The sequence below is a fragment of the Bos javanicus genome, chromosome 8 (genome assembly GCF_032452875.1).
Source record: "Bos javanicus breed banteng chromosome 8, ARS-OSU_banteng_1.0, whole genome shotgun sequence".
NCBI lineage: Eukaryota > Metazoa > Chordata > Mammalia > Artiodactyla > Bovidae > Bos > Bos javanicus.
Genome location: NC_083875.1, coordinates 54,713,384 through 54,732,915, shown reverse-complemented (window position 1 = coordinate 54,732,915; position 19,532 = coordinate 54,713,384). Strand labels below are relative to the sequence as shown.

The window sequence follows — 19,532 nt, the reverse complement described above, 5'->3', positions numbered from 1 at the left end:
CTGGCCTTCATGACTTTACAAGATCAGGCCCCGGCTAGCTCCTTGACCTCATGGCATACCACACTCTTCCTCACTCAGTGCTCTGGCTATGTTGGCCTCCGTGCTTTTCCTTAAATATTCCACCCACCTACATGCTTGCATCCTCATTGTCCCCTTGTCCTGAAATGTGCTTTCCCCAGATCTTCCATGGCTTGCTCCTCTCTTCATTCAGGTCTCCACTCAAACATTACTTCTCTGGTAAAGTTGTCCCCTAGAAAGCATATTCAATGTAGGCCTACCTGCCCTCCTCACTCCCTTTACATTAAGATATGTTTTTACTTCCTACTATCTAAAACTATACTCCTCATCTATTTACTCATTTCTACCTGAACTCCTTCAGTAGAATGTAAGCTCCATGAGGGCAAGACCTTGTCTGTCTGGTTCAGGGCTTTATCTCTGGTTTAGTGCCGAAACCCGTATCTGGTACACAAAAGGTATTAAAAAATTTTACTTGTTAAACTGACAAAGGAATAAAGCACTTGTTCCAAGAATTGCACAAGAAGGAAATAAGGTGCTTGGCAGAAGCAAGATTACCTAGGTTCACCTTCAGAGTAGAGGCAAGAATGATTTACAAGTATAATTCACTTTAATTAGTAAATTATCTGCTGAAAACATAAGGGAAATGCAACATTTGGAAAGTGCAGCTGACCTTGAACAACACAGGTCTGAACTTTGTGGATCCAGTTACACAGATTTTTTTCAGTAAATATATACTACTGTTCGATTTGATCCAAGGTTGGTTGAATCCACAGAGGCAGAACCACTGACTGTAAAATTATACCCAGATTTTCAACTGTGTGGGGGTCAGCACCAGTAACCCCAAGTTGTTCAAGGGTCAACTGTGTAGTTAAACAAGTTAGTTTTTTTAAATTGTCAATACATTAAAAAGTGCTTTTGTTTTGCTATTTAATCAATTTAAAAAAAAGTGACCACATACCAACAAGTGGGTTTTTTCTTATATCCAGAACAACCAGAGTTCTATTGGTTTCAAGGGCTTTTAGTAAAGCATTTGCTCCTTCATTGGTGAGGCCACACTGCTGCAGGTCAAGTGCTTTTGGTGAAAGACAAAAAGGTCACTTGCTAACTCTATACAGATTAAACACATAGACAATTCTCATTTTCCCACATGTGGAAAAGTCCTGCATAAAAGCAGTCATAGCAGGTTTGTAATTTGGGGTACTGAAAAAAACATAAAAATATATGCACACACACATCCAATTTAAAAACCTCTTCTTGGATGTACAATGATTACCCTGCATTTAGTACCAATAAATCATCCAGCATATTTTATAATTACAGAACTGAAGAATAAATTGCATATAACCTATGAGCACAAAACAAAATGAATCTCAGTTCATAACGAACAAGGGTAGTGGAAGTGAAAGTTGCTCAGTCATGTCTAACTCTTTGTGACCCTATGGACTATAAGTCCATGGAATTCTCCAGGCCAGCATCCTGGAGTGGGTAGCCCTTCCCTTCTCCAGGGGATCTTCCTAACCCAGGGATCGAACCCAGGTCTCCCACATTGCAGGCAGATTCTTTACCAGCTGAGCCACAAGGGAAGCCCAAGAATACTTGAGTGGGTAGCCTAGCCCTTCTCCAGCAGATCTTCCTGACCCAGGAATTGAACCAGGGTCTCCTGCATTGCAGGTGGATCCTTTACCAACTGAGCTGTCAGGGAAGCCCAGCAAGGGCAGTAGTGGCACTGTAAATCTCACAAGCAAAAACTGGTGTAGCTCAGAAACTGCACTGCATTCTATTGATCATCATCTTGAGTTCCAAATCACTCTTGAAACTGGTTAAAAGGGGAGAACAAAGTAGAAAAAGTATAATAACTGCTTTAGAATAAAAAAGACAAAGAAGTCTAAGAGGATACAAATAATAACAAATTCAAAGAATATGTGAATAGAAAATACATGCCAAAAACCTATCATGAAAGGATGTTGGTCAACACTTTCTGTAAAAGGTCAGACAAAATCCAGGACAAATGATCATGAATTCTAATAGCTCTGGGGCTGAACAACCTATTCATTTAAACCAAAGTTATCATCAGTACAAAAGCATAGGTATTAAAAAATACTAAATGAAAGGAAACTATCATCAGTCTTTTTCTAAAGTGCTATGTGTCCCTGGGTTGGGAAGATCCCCTAGAAGAGGAAATTCAACCCACTTCAGTATTCTTACCAGGAAAATCCCATGGACAGAGGAGCTTGAAGGGCTTCAGTCCGTGGGGTCGCAAAGAGTCAGACACGACTGAGCAACTGACCACAGCATATATACTATTACATTAAAATAACTGGAGTCTTTCAAAACCCCATGACACACAGAAATAGCAAGGTCAGACATGTGGATCTGACAGGATATGATGCAATCCTTACAAACTCTTACAACAGACAAATGGACACAGGGTATAATTAACCAACTAGCCAAATTAATACAAACAGTCCCTAAATCTCACTAGTAAATCAAATGAATACAAACTAAAATAACATGTGATTATTCACCTATCAGATTAGGTCATCATGTAATAAAAGCTTTCAGAATCAGTATGTCCTTTTGATTCATCAACTCTCTAAGAATTTAACCAAAAGAAATAATCAGAGATATAAACCAGGATGTGTATGAGAACTGTAACTGAAAAATGGGACACAGCTTATATACAAGAGTGAATAAGCTATGTGGCGTTTTTATATAAGGGAACACTGAACAATCACTAAAAATGATGCTATAGATGTAAATTATTGACTTGTTAGGATGCTCATACTTTATTAACTGAAAAAAGTCACATAAAAAAGGGAGAGGTCTTCATTTTTGTAGTTTTACAGATTTTAAAAGTGCTGTAAGCCAGTGTTTGTGAGGGTTAAGCTACAAATTGGCACAACATTTCTGAATGGCAGTTTGGCAATGTGTACCCAAAGTATTAAAAATATCTCACACTTAGTCATTTCACTTTTAGTAACTTATTCTACAGAAGTAATCCTGGCGGACACAGAGATGTATACACAACGTGTTCACATTGTTTCTGATAGGGAAAAGCAAATTGTCTAAATCTAATTGCAAAGAATTGATTAAACTACAGGACATCAATATGATGGAATACTACATGATACATCATTAAGTGAAAAAAGTAGGAATATGCAATAGCAAGTATACTACAGTCTATTTTTGTAATCCCTAAGTGTATAAATACATTTATAGAAAGAAAAAAAAAAAAAAAAAGACTGAACATATATACACCAAAATGAATGGTGATTATGCCTGGGCATTAAGATTACAGGTAATTGCTCTCCTGTTACTCTGTATTTTCCATAAAGAATATATGCAACTCAGAGAAAGTTTAAAAGTAAAATAAAAGCTATTGAAAAAAAATGAAATTAAAAAAATTAAAATCGTATGGCAACAGTATCATGCCCAAAGCTAAGCACATCTAGTATGAAAAATTCAATATATTCAAGTTTAGAATTTACCTCTAAGCCATAAATCCTCACTAAGAGATTCGGCAAAACCACTTGCACCAAGATCCCCAATGAGCGTGTTGCAGTTCAGAGTGATGCGCCTCAAACCAGCCATGCAGTCGAGATCGGGTCTCCTGTAACGAAGACTCTCGGCCCAGGTTTCTTCATGCCTTCTGATGGTCTGATACTTCACAGGTTGAATGGGAGGAAAGTAAGTCACTTGAATGAACAAACAGCATATGCCTACTGAGTACAGCTTATTATGTCAAAGATTTATACACATGTACGTGCCAAGCCTATATGACAGGAGAAGTTAAACAGTCAATTCTGCTTTAGGGATTTAGTGACCCAGATTCAAGTCTGTCAGTGATCAGACTCTAGCCACTGTATGACTGTTTTTCATTAGCTATATAAAGTTTGACAATTCATTTACAGTCTATGAATTTTATTTCCCTTATTTGCCAACCCAGGGAATTCTAAATTCCGTCATTGCTGAGGCTCTAAATTTTATCATTCTGTCTTCCAGTGGTCTCCAAACACTTGACTGGGCACCCTCTAAGAAAAAATTTTAATATGCATCTTATTTATTAACAAGTTACATACATGAAGTTCTATACATATAATTTGTGTACACTGTAAACAACACAGATATTTTTTAAATGATACAAAAGTAAATGGGTTCTAATATCTTCTTCTAACTTCTAAGGTATTACTTTAAAAACTATATTTACAAAATGGATCTCACATACTACTTCAGGTATACACACCAACTTTAAAGGCCTGGACTATGCAAACTAAGTTTGATGTGCCTTGATGTGCCGAGAATTTGACATTTAACCACTAGCATTATCTTAAAGACATTCAGTTCTTTATATTCATAAAATAAATTTTGTTAACAAGGAACTCTGACTTTAAAGGAAAAAATCTTATTACATTCTTGAACAAGACTCAAAGTTCCTCTGATACTCTAAAAGAAAAATCATTAGTGTCATTTTTCTATCAACAATAACTACACAGTGCTTATTATGTGCCAGGCACTATTTATCCAAATGAGTTCATTTAAACTTCATAACAAAGCACAGAGGTTAAGCAATTTGCCCATGGTCATCAGCTATGAAACTGGGAGAGATGAAATCTGAACCTAGGACATTTGGCTTCAGCACACAAGCTCGCCACCATTTTCTATCCCAGGGATCAATGGATTTGCCCTGTATAGGTGCAAAACATTTTTAAATGTTTATAATTGAAATTAAAAAATTTTCAGCTTTGTGGGCCATACAGTTTCTGAGGCAACTACATATCACCATGGGTGTAGGGTGAAAGTAGCCTTAGTTACCACGCAAACAATGGGTGTGGCGATGTTCCACAAAGCTTTCTTTACAAAACCAGGGGACGGGCTGGATTTGGCCCCCAGCCATAGTTCACCTATCCTTGATCTGCACCATCAAAGTATTAAAAAGGCTTCATGTCAAATTATTAAATAATTTTAGGCCTAAACACAGTAAATATAACCACTATAAAGTTGTTAAGGCAGTATTTCTAAAACTATATTTAGAGAGCTCTGAAGTAGTAATTGTTATTAGTTTATAGACTATAGCAGCTAATAAACACTTCATTTATTTAAGTCTTGAAGACTATAATGACACAGTTTCTTCACAGTATTACAATAAATGTTTTCAATAACTAAAAAGACATAAAAGTATTTAAATATTATTATGTAGTATATATTAAATGTCTTATTGCTAAGATTAAGTGGACTATCTTTACTAAATGGAAGAATCTCAAACTGAAAACTGGTCATATTCTTTCAACAAAACTAAAGCTGCACTCACACGTATCAAAAGACAAAAATCACTGCCATTTGTATCAAAAAATTAATGTGCTTCAGTCACATATGTTTTCATGAAAGTTTAAACATGAAATCACCTTTAAGATCTTGGCCATGTGATCTGCTCCCTGCCATGTCAGATTACACCCCGTGAAGTTGATTGTCTTAAGAGTGACAGAGTTCTTTATACCTTGACAAACAACTAAAAGAAAAAACAAAACAAAACAAAAAAAGAAAACCACACACACAATAAGATGAAGAGCCTATATATTGGTCAAACTTGACTTATTTGCTTTTCTTGAGTCAATTGGAGGTTTATAGCTAGATTCTTAAAATCACTGTTGCCAATCTTCCCCAATAAGTAACTGACTGATAGGTGCATTCTAAAGTAAGTCATAACGAAGTGCTCAAGTGTTCCAGTTTATAGCAATAGTTTAATTCTTCTGCTGCAGCTAAGTCACTTCAGTCGTGTCCAACTCTGTGTGACCCCATAGACGGCAGCCCACCAGGCTTCCCCGTCCCTGGGATTCTCCAGGCAAGAACACTGGAGTGGGTTGCCAGTTTAATTCTACTTAGATACTAAAACTGAATACACTGAATACTGAAAACTTTATTCCTCACCACTCAGTTAAGTATTATATACCTTTTAAGACACACAGGAAAAAAGAAAAACCTAAAATGCGTAAGACTCTTAGTTTTATTTCCAATGATATATCCCAATTTTCAATCAACAATTTAAATGTCAACTATAAATTCAGAATCTTATTAGGTACTATGCAATATAATACAGTAATGTAAGATAGACGATCTCAAACTCTGTTCCCTGAAATTGAAATGCAGCCCACCTTAGCCCTCCAGGCCAGTACTGGGCACAGTGAACACCCACGGATGCTTAAGGACCCCAGCAGTCACCTTCTTTGTGATTACTTCCATGATACACCCCTGCCAACACTACTGAGTTTGCTCGCCTTTTAAATGCTCTTACAGTACTTTGAATATATCTCCTACTTTAACACATTCCACAGTGCATTATAATTATTACTGAAGATGGATGTTTTAGCCATTTAAAGATACAGATTTTTTTATGCTCTTGACATCTTGCTATTTCCCTTCCCATAATATTTCTTAAAGAGAAACCACAAAAATATAAACAAACACAAAAAACAGAAAATACAAAATGTGTGGTTTGGGGCTTAATGCAAACTGAAGTAAAAGTAGTGCTCAGAGTACCCAGCATGACAGACTTCCATGGTACAAATGAGAACGGACCACGGTACAAGCAGATACGGGAAACAATCCAGCCGGGGACAGCACCAAGGAAAGGTACACAGGACTCAACGTGGTGTGCAGTGAATCACAAGACCAGTCTGATGGGAAGACTCAAGACTGACACTCACTTTCTAAACCTCCATCTCCAATCGGACAATTCGCAAGAGACAGGTGCACCAGAGTGGCCGATTTATTCAATCCCTTTAATGAGGAAAAAAAGTTCAAAATTTTATTGGTTTAGTTTCCCCCCAAAGCAACTATCAAACGTTGGCAGGACTCGCTGAAGGCTTACCTTTGTCAACATCGTTAAGTCTCTCTCTCTCAGAACTAGCCCGTTTAGCTCCAGGTTCCTTAGCGCACCTGACGCACTTAAACAGCATTTAAGAGCTTTACACAACTGGAAGGTCACGTCTTTATTTCTTATCGCAGGAACACGACTTCTGTAAACTTTATTCCTGTCAGAAGCTAAAGCAAAACTATTGTAAAATGAGTGACTTCAACCATACATCTTATCATTAAAAAGCATCCACTCTGGGCTAAGGATTAGAAAAGACTCCTGCCCTTTAAACCCTCTTTATGGATGGACATATGTAAACTCAAAACTTTAACCACATGAGATAAAGAAAGATATGTACATATGTACAGAGGTTCCTATGGAAGCAAAAAGCTATATCTAAGTGATGGCTTCATGATCACCCTGAAGCTGAATCTAGAAAGATGACACTACTTAGAGTTGGACAGGGAGGTGGATTAACTGCAGAGAGCACCCTTGTGAAGACATTCAAACCGGACACCTGCTGGGCACTGTAAATACTGCAGGTGGGGATGATAAAAGACCAGGGGTGCAAGTGGGAGAAGAAACAAATTAAAATAGAGATGTTGTCACTCCACTCCAGTCTCAGGCCACCACTGAGCCGCTTTCTGCCACTATAGATTAGTTTATTTTCTGGAGTTTTATAGATGAAACTATACAGTAGGTAGTTTTTTTTTTTTTTCCTGGTCTGTCTTTTCTCACTCAGAGTAATTATTCTGAGAAACCTGTATGCAGGTCAAGAAGCAACAGTTAGAACTGGACATGGAACAATGAACTGGTTTAAAATTGGTAAAGGCATACATCAAGGTTGTATATTGTCACCATGCTTATTTAACTTATACACAGACTACATCACACTAAATGCCAGGATGGATGAAGCTCAAGCTGGAATCAAGACTACCGGGAGAAATATCAATAACCTCAGATATGCAGATGATACCACCCTTATGGCAGAAAGCAAGGAGGAACTAAAGAGTCTCTTGATGAAGGTGAAAGAGGAGAGTGAAAATGCTGGCTTAAAACTCAATGGCATCAGGTCCCATCACTTCATGGCAAATAAATAGAGAAGCAATGGAAACAGCGACAGACTTCATTTTCTTGGGCTCCAAAATCACTTAGGATGATGACTACAGCCATGAAATTAAAAGATGCTTGCTCCTTGGAAGAAAAACTATGACAAAGCTAGATAGTGTATCAAAAAGAGGAGACATTACTCTGCTGACAAAGGTCTGTCTAGTCAAAGCTATAGTTTTCCAGTATTCATGTATGGATGTGAGAGTTGGACCATAAAGAAGGCTAAATGCCAAAGAATTAATGCTTTTGAACTGTGGTCTTAGAGAAGACTCTTGAGAGTCCCTTGGACTGCAAGGAGGTCAAACCAGTCAATCCTAACGGAAATCAGTCCTGGGTGTTCATTGGAAGGACTGATGCTGAAGCTGAAGCTCCAATACTTTGGCCATCTGATATGAAGAGCCGACTCATGGAAAAGACCCTGATGCTGGGAAAGATTGAAGGCAGGAGGAGAAGGGGACGACAGAGGATGAGATGGTTGGATGGCATCACTGACTCAATGGACAGGAGTTTGGGCAAACTCCAGGAGATAGCGAAGGACAGGGAAGCCTGGCAAGCTGCAGTCCATGGGGTCGTAAAGAGTAGGACATGACTGAGCGACTGAACAACAACAATTATTCAGGCTGTTGTGGATAGCTCATTCCTCTTAATTGCTGGGTGGTATTTTGTTGTAAGGACGTGCTACAATTTATAAACCTAGTGATGGACACTTAAGTTGTTTCCACCTTGGGGCTACTGAAAATAAAACTGCTCTGAACATATGAATATTAAAAAAATAAAATAATAGAGATGTTGGCTGAAGCAAGTCTGGGAGACAGTATGGCTTTTATACCATAGGTCTGGGGCTACGCTGGCTCAATAAGGGTGCCACTGCTGATTAGAAAAAGGAGCCCCGCTGCTGAAGGACCAGTTAGATAAAGGGAATGATTAGAAAAAGAATCCTCCCTCAGGGCCAAAGAGCCCCATGAGGCTTGGCAGAGCACAGTTCAGATTTCATCCCTCTGTGCAAAACACAAGCTGTGCAACTAACATGCAATAATCCTGTGTGGGAAAGCTATTGCAAGCATTGTTTTAAACATATCTTTTTATTGTAGAACATCACTTAAGCTGAGTAGGCAGAGGGACTTAGAGAACTAAGCCCAAGTGTAGCAAAACCACCTAAGTGCTTCTGCAATAGTCCAGGCAAAATGTAATAATATGGATGAAGAAGCAAATTTAGGAAGAGGCCAAAAGCTAGACCCACTGGATGCAAGACATAAAGAAAGTTCAGTGAAGGAACTATAAGAGAATGCTTTATGCCATATATTTTTCTTATATTCAATGCAAAATATTAGGGAAAATTAAGTACAGTGGCCTTTAAGGTCCCTTTCAGCTGTAATTTCTTTTGATTTCTAAGTTATTACTCTGGTTAAGTAAGTACCTTCAGAGGTAAGGAAAAGTTCCTACACCTGAATGGGATGCAGAGAATAATCTGACTTCCTTTCACCAGGGGATGAGCTGAGCTGTCCTTGGAGAAGAGTTAACAGATGGTGTGAACCCCAGATCCTAGAAAAGGGCCAGGTACATGATAAGCATTCAGGTTTTTAAAAACAAATCATTTCCTCTCCTAGATCTACACACATATCCTCTGCCAGCTACTTTCTCTCATTCATAAACATTCTCAGATGTGTCCACTTAAAAAACATCTCAGAACTATAACTCATTGGATCTTCTTTGTGCATAACCTCATGCCTTCAAACACCTGTCCTCCCCAAAACCCAGATCTATACCTTGGGCCCAGACCTGTTTACCAGTTGGCTCTAAAGCACTGAAAATGAAGTAACATCCTCTCCCCATCCCCACTCCCTTCCTACTGTGCTCTGTATCTCTCAGAAAGATGTGGCTTTTCACCCAAGCTTGCTGCCTTCCTTTATCTAACTGGTCACTAGGTCCCACCCATTCTGAATCACTGATCTCTAAAATCCAGTCCAACCATTTATAACTTAATTTGGACCCTTAGATTCAATTCATCTGCATCCAATTAACCGCCTTTCACATGGAGATCAGAGTGAGTTTCTAAATCAAAAGTCCATCTCATTGTTCTCAGTGTTTCCCACAGACTTCAGGATAAACAACCAACCTTCTGACAGGACAAACAAAGCCCCTTTCTGTCTGGCCCCACGATATTTCCAGTATCAACTCTCATCTTTCCCAAACCCTGAGTTCCACTCTGGTACATTAGTTTTGCCATATTTTCTTATATTTCTCAACCTCTGACACAAACTGCTCCCTCCTGCCACCCCAGAAGCTTCTACATATCCTTAGAGAGGATGGTACCGCCTCCAAGAAGCCTACTCTGAACCTTTTCTTTCAAGATTCTGTGCTTTGCACAGGGGAAAGGTGGAGGGGAAGGATAAATTTGGAGCCTGACATTAACCTATGGTGCTGCTGCTAAGTCGCTTCAGTCGTGTCCAATTATATATAAAATAGATAACCAACAAGAACCTACTGTATAGCACAGAAAACTCTACTTGATAACCTGTATGGGAAAAGAATCTGAGAAAGAATGGATATATATATATATATATATATATGTATAACTGATCATTTTACTGTATACTTGAAACTACAATAACACTGTAAATCAATTATATGCCAATATAAAATAAAAAATTCAATTTAAAAAATCCTATGCTCTGTAACTCCAGAACTCACTCTTTCAGAGTACTGACTACAGCGCTTGTATGTACCTGCTGCCTGGTAGAAGGGGAGATCACCCAGGGCAGGAGATGACTGAACTCATTCATGTGCAAGGGTACTTTACACACATAACCTGCCTAAATCTAAGAATCCATGGAAAAAGTGGTTTTTAATGTCATTTTACAAGTATGGAGATTGCAGTTGAAAAGTAACCTGCCCAGGAAACAGACAGTATAAGCTCTGGAATTCAAACCCTAAGCTCTCTTCACATTTGTGCTCTTTCCACTATGTGATACTTTCTCTCTTTTCTGAGTCCTGTCTCAATCAAAAGGAAATGAAGCTGGGATATATCAACTTCCTAATCTCTTTGTTCTGTACAAAGCAAAGTTATTCAATAGACCAGGTAACATCTGTCGAACAATTAACAATGCTCCAAACTGTGCATTAACAGAAGTGAATCCTGCAACCACCACAGACACATGAAGCCCACATAAACAGATGAACACAAAGATCCTTAAGGCACTCGACCAGGGTCGCGGAGCCGGCAGAGTCCTAGGCCGCATGCCCCATCTCCTGTACACACAAGGGGCACTGGGCACCCTTCCAGTACCCAGGCTCCACCTTGCACCATCTAAAACTCCGCCTCGCAGCGCGGATGGGGGTCCCTGAAAGACGGAACTACAAACCTGTTTCGCCAAGCCACGGCTGGAAGAAGCTCTTGATGCAAATCAAGGGCAGATCTTTATCATTCTTGAGGGTGCTCAGAAGCGGCGCCCAGTCGGCCACGCGGAGGCGGTCGGCGTTGAAGTCCAACACGCCCTCCCGCAGACAAGCGCGCACTGCGGGCAGCGGCACGGAGTCCTGCAACGCGCACAGGTACTCATAGTGCGAGAAGAAGTCGGCCGCGCTGTCGCGGCGCAGCTTCACCGAGTCGATCATGGCCCGAGCGCGGCCGCGGGGGACGCAGGCTGCGGACACTATGCCCGCACCCCGCCTCGGGGCCCCGGGTCGCTACCCGGCTCCTGGGCGCCCACCGCCAGGCGGCTCCTGCCGCTCAGCGTGAGCAGGAGGGGCGGATCCGCCAGAAGACTCAGCGCCCCGGGCCCCAGCTAAGTCGCCCCCTAGATGCCGCGTTTCCGCGCTGCCTCCCGCCCCACGGCACCGGCCGTTGGCGCCCGCCTCATCGCTCTCCGCGGCGCGGGACTGCGATTCAAGCCGGCAGGCGGGTGCACGGATACGTCAACGCGCTCCCCGTGCGTCATCACGCAGGCCCCGCCTCCCGTGGGGACAGTGCCGGCGAATCAGGGGCGGGAGCTTCAAGAAGAGGGCGGTGCAAAAGTAGGTGGTTTAGGGCATTCGGGAATTACAAAAAGCGTTTACTGGTCCAAATGAAAGTGAGATATGGTTGTATCAACGCATTTTACAATGGTCTAAACTCCCGGTAACTGTCTGTGTTTGCACCACCCAAGAGAGGGAGTACACTCGGTAAGGATGCATGTACGGCTGAATGAGAGACACCTGTGGATCATTAAATTGTCACGTTTGTGTTAATTTCCGCAGAGAACTCTTCTCTAGTTTCTGCCTACTTGACGCAGTTGTTGGCAAATGGTGACGTGTTCCATGCATTAAGAACATTATCGTAATTACTAATAATCATTTTGTTTCGAACTGATAATGATGACTATGTCTGGTAACTAGCACTTTGTGTGTCCTCAGAGTCGGACACGACTGAAGCGACTTAAGAGCAGCAGCAGCAGTTTAGTTCAGTTCAGCTGTTCAGTCGCTCAGCCCTGTCCGACTCTTTGCGACCCAATGGACTGCAGCATGCCGGGCTTCCCTGTCTATCACCAACTCCCTGAGCTTGCTCAGCTCAAACTCATATCCATCCAGTCGGTGATGCCACCCAGCCATCTCATCCTCTGTCGTCCCCTTCTGCCTTCAATTTTCCCCAGCATCAGGATCTTTTCCAATAAGAGTTCTTCGCATCACGTGGCCAAAGTATTGGAGCTTCAGCATCAGTCCTTCCAATGAATATTCAGGACTGATTTCCTTTAGGATTGATTGGTTTGACTTCCTTGCAGTCCAAAGGACTCTCAGGAGTCTTCTCCGACACCACAGTTCAAAAGCATCCATTCTTTGGTCCTCAGCCTTCTTTATGGTCTAATTCTCACATCCATAGATGACTACTGGAAAATAAAAGTTTTTTATTTTTAAAATAAAATAGCTTTAACTAGATGGACCTTCGTTGGTATAGTTCTGTCTCCTAGACATAGTTTTAAGCACTGTTTTAGTATGAAATCATCCAATTTTCCTAACAACTCCAAAGAGAATTTATTACTGATTATGGTGGCTCAGACGGTAAAGTGTCTGCCTGCAATGCAGGAGACCCAGGTTCGATCCCTGGGTCGGGAAGATCCCCTGGAGAAGGAAATGGCAATCCACTCCAGCACTTTTGCCTGGAAAATCCCATGGACCGAGGAGCCTGATAGGTTACCGTCCATGGGGTCACAAAGAGTCGGACACGACTGAGCAACTTCACTTCACTTCACATCCACTTTGCAAAAGAAACTGAGGTACAGAAAGTTAAGTAACTTAAGAGGAAGAATTCAGACAGTTGGTGTTAGATTAACTATGCAAGGAGGCCGGTAGACTGAGGTGGCTCCAGTGGACTGATGTGGCCCTTAGACTGATGTGGCCACCTACAAAAAACCAAAACCTAAGCCTATAAATGTCTCGGTTACAAAAACCAGTAAAGACAACCAGTCACAAAATCACCAACTAGGCTATAGAACGGTCGCAGATCAATAATTACTTTGCTTCTACCCTTTTACAGTAAAAATCTCTGCAGCTTCTGTGGGTGGAGTGCACCTAACCACTTCCAGTTTGGTGCTGCCTGAATTGAACCTCTTTTCACTCAAGTAAACTTTTAAAATTATAAATATGCCTCAGTTTATCTTTTAACATTGGGCTTAGACGTTGGATTTGTATCCAGTTTCTAGAACAGTGGTAGTCCTCTGATCAGGCCTTGCAATTATGTTTACAGCATTCCTTTTCTACTGATTGCATTCTGCATACCTCTGCCTACTACTAACATGGGCACATGTGCTGCTGCTGCTGCTAAGTCGCTTCAGTCGTGTCCGCCTCTGTGCGACCACAGAGACGGCAGCCCACCAGGCTCCCCCGTCCCTGGGATTCTCCAGGCAAGAACACTGGAGTCGGTTGCCATTTCCTTCTCCAATGCATGAAAGTGAAAAGTGAAAGTGAAGTCGCTCAGTCGTGTCCAACTCTTCGCCACCCCATGGACTGCAGCCTTCCAGGCTCCTCCATCCATGGGATTTTCCAGGCAAGAGTACTGGAGTGGGGTGCCATTGCCTTCTCCGGAAGGAGCTGTGGTTCAGAGAAATACACTAAAATTTCCTAGATGTGGTCGGTAATGACTTTTACCTACAACATGCTCAAAATATAATATAGCCAAACACTACCTCTATCTTTCAACCATATTGTGAAATGCAACATGACCATTTCTGTTGGAGACTTTCCCAATTACAACCATTCCCCAGCTGACCTTGGGCAACCGCTCTTTGGAACTTGGTATTCAACACTGCAATGGATGTCTTTGTATTTATGCTACATTTGTAACTATTCTTAAACTGCATATAATATTCTACTATGTTTTCTTTTGCTACTTGCTTAGTTTAGTGTTATCTTTCCTAGGTTCATCCATGCTGACATATGAAGGTGTAGTTCATGTACATTTCCCTTGATGTATAGAAATCCCAAGTAGGAAAATACAATAATTTATTTGTATAATTTCCTGTTGATGGTAATTTAAGTTGTTTCCAATTTTCAGTATAATTTCTTTATTGCGGCATCCTTTTTTTTTTAATTCTCCAGCATCATCTAATGTAATTGTCTCCTATCTTCTTAAAGCTCCCTCTTCTGTGTTTTCCATCAAGCCAGTTGATTTTTTTTATCCCTCTCTAATTCCTTCTTCTCAGTCTCACTCTCAGATGTCTCTTGCTTACCCATTTTAAATGTTGGCCTGTTTTAAATATTGGTATTCTTCAGATTCCTATCCTCAGTGCGCATCCCTTTTGACATTTCAGTTTCTCCGGGTGATCTTATCTTCTGCTCAGGCTTAACTTCCCCCTCCAGGGTGATGCCTTCTAACAAAGATCTCTCTCTCCAGTTCCTCCTGGAACTTTAGACTGCTTCCTGGAAAGCCATACATTTCTCATTGTCCTCAACAATCAGGTCTGTATTCCTTAGCTTGGCATATGACCTCCATCATGATTTGACTACCTCTGTTGTCTTATTTCTTGCTCCATTCCTTCCTGAATGTCTTCTCTAGACGTGTGGAACAGCTTGAAATTTCTGATGTTCTGTCATTTCTATCTGAGCCTTTACAGATGATGCTTCTTTACTAAGACCCTCTTCTTCTTCTTACTCTTCAGTGAGCTGATGTCCACTGGTTTCCCGGCCTCAGGTTGGGGACCAGCTTCCCTGGGACGCCTTCTTTCCCTAATCCTCTTCTCTCTTCTGTTTTTTTGATGCCTCACTACTCTACTCCCTGACAGCCCCGTGTCAAAATACTTCATATCTCCAGTGGCAAGCATCTTTTTATTTGTTAATCATTTATTTATAAATTTATTATTTAATTGTTTATAAATAAATCTATTTATAACTGCCAAATAACATGTGGGATCTTAGTTCCCAGACCAGAGATTGAACCCATGCCCCCTGCAGTGGAAGCACAGAATTTTAACCTTTGAATTGCCAGAGAATTCCCACCATCTTTTTAGATGGTTTTCCTTCCATGAACAGTAAGCCCTTTGAAGGCAGGGACCATGTCTCATTCATCCTTGTATTCCCTATGCCTGGCATGGTGTTGGTACAGACGAAGTACTGATTAATGATTACTGGAACATTTTCATCTCTTCTCCATACAAGTCATTACTGCAGATGCAGATCAGGCAAGCTTTTATCATATTAGTTAGTCATTTAACATATTAATTTAAACCTTATTTTCCTGAAGCTTACTATGTTCTATCTGGCAGGATTTCTTTCAAAGTTTGTCTGATATTCTCTCCCTGTGTGCTTAGTTGCTCAGTCCTGTCCGACTCTTTGCAACCTATTGTGGACTGCAGCCCACCAGGGTCCTCGGTCCATAAGGATTCTCCAAGCAAGAATACTAGGGTGGGTTGCCATGCCCTCCAGAGGATCTTCCCCGCCTAGGGATTGAATCCAGGTCTCTTGCATTGCAGGCAGATTCTTTACCATCTGAGCTACCAGGGAGGCCCAGGAATACTGGAGTACCCTAGCCCTTCTCCAGGGGATCTTCCTGACCCAGGAATTGAACCGGGGTCTCCTGCATTGCAGGTGGATTCTTTACCAGCTGAGCTACCAAGGAAGCCCATTCTCTCCCCTACTTATATTTAATTATGGCTTAGTAGTAGCGTTGGTTCCTCTTTCAGCATCTGATGTTTTCTACCCACATATTTCTAGGAACATGATGAGCAAAAGCTGCCTTCCCACAGCACCTCTGGGATCCTCTGACAATTTAGGTCCATGTCTGGCTCAGACAAAATGCCTTGGCTTCTCTGTAGGGACCTGAGCTGGGAGGGACAGGCCTACTGAGTGGTACAAGAAATGGCTGTCCTCCTTTAGGGGTCTGCTGAGTATAAGTCTGACTTACAGTTTAGAATACAGATTATCATTAGTCCCTGTACTCGACCCTGGTCCATCATGCCAACAATGTACCCACACTGCCAAGCTGTTTCTCTTCCCATGAAACTGTGGTGCTGATACTTTCTGTTCATCTGTAACATTCATCTTCACACCTGCTTTCAGAGCATCGAGTTTTTTGGATCTGGTCACAGAGCTATGTCAATAACATAGGCTGTCTTATTTTCGACAGCCTTTGTTATTGGTCTTATGTGGTTCCCATTTCTTTCTTCCCCTCCCTTACTTATGACTGTTTACAATGACACTTCCAAATCTCCTCTACTTTTGTCTTGTCCTGTTAGACTATTCGATGTCCCTGCTCTCTCATCTGAAGAGAATACCTCTTATTTCACCAGGAAAAGTGAGATTTCACATACCAACTTCCTCCTCTTCTGTTAACCCTGGCTGCCTTCCAGTTCATTCTCTGTAATGAAGCCACTAACCCCCTCTCTTAAAATTCTTCTGTAACTTCCCATTGTTCTTAGGATAAAGACAAACCTCCTCACAGTGGTCAAAAATGTGGAGTCACTGACTGGCTGCTGGTTGAGAACTGTTGCCATTCTCTAAGATAAGGAGCTTGCTTCAGAATGTAAATCATATTGCCGAGAGGTATGCTGTTTAGTTCAACAGGCAGGGCTTTCTTGATGAAAGCAGCAGTGTGTCGAGTTGCATTCTAGAGTACGCTTCCCTCTTGTGCACTGGCATTCTTGGTGCACTAGTCTGCAGAGCAGGATGTCCGCTGGACATGGTGGAGCGTGGTCTCTACAGCCTCATCTTGCTCTTGTGCCTCATTCCCTTTCATTCTCAGTCGCCCAGCCCGCAGTGGCCTCCTTTCAGTCCCGCATACTTACAGCGGCACATTGTCTCTGCTGTCCCCTCTCATGGAGTGTCCTTCTGTTCTGTTTGCACCCGATTAATTCTTCCTCATCCTCCTTATCTCTTCTTTTTCATGCATCACTTCATCAAGAAAGCATCCCTTGACATACTTACCTCATCAGATCTCTGTATCATAAGCTCGCATAACACCTCTAGTTTATAGCCTTCATCATATTTCACATCCGTTTTTAGACAGGTGTTACCTTATAGTCCATGAGGAAGAGATCATGTCTATTTTGCTTACTCCTACATCCCCAGTGACTGGCTCAGCCACTGACAACATTTGTTGAATGAATAAATGAATGTATCCAATCAATGACTAAGCCCTGACAGTTTTTCTTTGTAACATCTCTCATAATTCTCCCTTCCATTTGTGTTGCCATTACGCTAGTTTGCCTTTTATTATTTTATACGTGAATTATGGTGGTTGCTTCAGGTTGTCCCACCTTCTTGCCTATATCCTTTATTACGCCTCCCAAGGTGCTTTGATTATGCAGTTGCCCTGTTCCGAGCTCTCCATGACACCCATTACCAACCAATGCAGCCAAACCTTTAAGATTGACATTCAAGACCCTCTGTAATTTGACTTTAATTTCACTTTCTCGATTTGTTTTTTAATAAATGGGTCTAATTGTCTCTGCATGTTTGCTCCCTTCCTTATCTACTTATTTTATATATATATATATATATATATTTTTTTTTTTTTTTAGTCAGTGTATTTTACACCTCCTCTGGAAAAACTTCACTGAGAATCCAAGCATGCTATGGATCCCTTCTTTCTTCTCAACTTGTAAACAGTTAAACAGAATATATGTGGAACTGCCGTAAGTCATCTATATCTTATCTCCCCCTCTGGTGTCTAACCTCCCTGAGAGCCAGGGTACATCTCTGTGTTCTGTGCAGTTATGATTATAACAGTGTTAGAATCAGTAAATATTTGGTGAATGAGTGAATGAGTCACCATAAAAAGAGTATTCTTTCATTCTTTCACTTTTTCCACTTTCAAGTTTCTATAGTCCATTGCCTAAGACAAAGGTTGCTTTGTGGCTGCACAGTATCCAAGCTCACAGGGTCTTGTAAATAGCTGTTAAGAGCATTTCTTTACCATTCCATAACAGCTTGCTCTCCCTCTCAAGTGGAGCGAGGAGGATTCACTATGTATTAAGCGCCTTTGTTCACTTAGCATTTAGAGGCGCCATGACATCAGTGCTCTACACTCAGTGAAATGCCTGTTTTGTTTGTAATTTTACCTTGTGAATAACACCTATCCACAAAGATGTTTCTTTACAATTTTCCATCCTTTTAGATTCATGAAAAGCATTTTAACTACCTACAAGCAGAAAATGAATAGAAAGACTTTGCATTACATTTAATAAAAGCTTCGGGAGACGTCTTCATGGTACATTACTAAACGAAACTTTAACTGTATAAAATGTGTTGGAGAGGTACCAAGAAGTCTCAAAATCTGAGTACATAATTACATGTAAGCATGGTGGCAGCCATCTACATAACCATGATTTGGAGAAGGTTGTATTGGTCAGCTCTTGCTATGATAATGCTTTAGGATGAATCATCCCAAAACTCAGTTACACAAACAAAGATTTATTTTTCTTGGACCTGTGAGCTCTAGCTGCAGTGTCTCTCTTTCAGACCTCTAAGTGGATGTTTTTGCTCCATGCTTTGCGTAGTTTTGAGGTCTTTCCCACATATCTTACTCTGGAGCCCAACTGTAGGGCTGCGGCTCCTAGGCATGGTCTTCTCACAGAGTTCACTGAAACACAAGAGGTGAACCCAACCACACAATCCCATTTAAGGCTTCGGCTAGCATCATGTCTACTAACACTCCATTGGCCAAAACATGTCACATATCTTAAGTTGAATTTAGAATGTGTGTATATATTTAAATTTGGGTGATCTCACAGAAGATTGCAATTTGGACAATGTTGCCTTAGCATTTTTATTGGCATTTGCAAACTTGATAAATGTCGTGTAAACTTTTTCACCTTTGAGAACTTTTTGAAATTGCGGGACAGTTTCTATGGGAAAAGAGGAAAGTATTTCAGCCAATAAAATAAAAACAAATGATTGAATTTGAATATCATAATTTTGCAAACTCTAATGAGTTAACAGATCTAGTCACTGAGTATCAGTGGTTGCTAACATCACAGAAAGAAAAGAGCTAGATGTTGTCTGCTTCCTGATGAAGTAATACATCACTATCTATAGTCTTTCCAAAAGGATTGATCAGTTTCCTATTTTATAGGAAATACAGAGAACA

The 19,532-nt window shown here is 41.0% G+C and overlaps 1 protein-coding gene across 3 annotated transcripts in view; it reads right to left on the bottom strand.

Annotated features, from left to right (window-relative positions):
- Window positions 1-11,885, bottom strand: part of CEP78 (centrosomal protein 78) — a 35,209-nt gene extending 23,324 nt beyond the window's left edge. Inside the window, exons 1-6 of one of the 3 annotated variants that reach the window (XM_061425588.1) lie at window positions 11,341-11,885; window positions 6,884-7,056; window positions 6,720-6,792; window positions 5,421-5,524; window positions 3,507-3,681; window positions 977-1,090 (exon numbers count right to left, since the gene is read on the bottom strand). In XM_061425588.1, the coding sequence (XP_061281572.1) occupies window positions 977-1,090; window positions 3,507-3,681; window positions 5,421-5,524; window positions 6,720-6,792; window positions 6,884-7,056; window positions 11,341-11,593 (892 nt within the window). In that variant the 5' untranslated portion in view covers window positions 11,594-11,885. Of the gene's footprint in view, window positions 1-976; window positions 1,091-3,506; window positions 3,682-5,420; window positions 5,525-6,719; window positions 6,793-6,883; window positions 7,057-11,340 lie in introns of those variants that run through there. The other 2 variants (XM_061425587.1, XM_061425589.1) reach the window with 2 other exon arrangements.
- Between the last annotated feature and the right edge of the window lie 7,647 nt (window positions 11,886-19,532).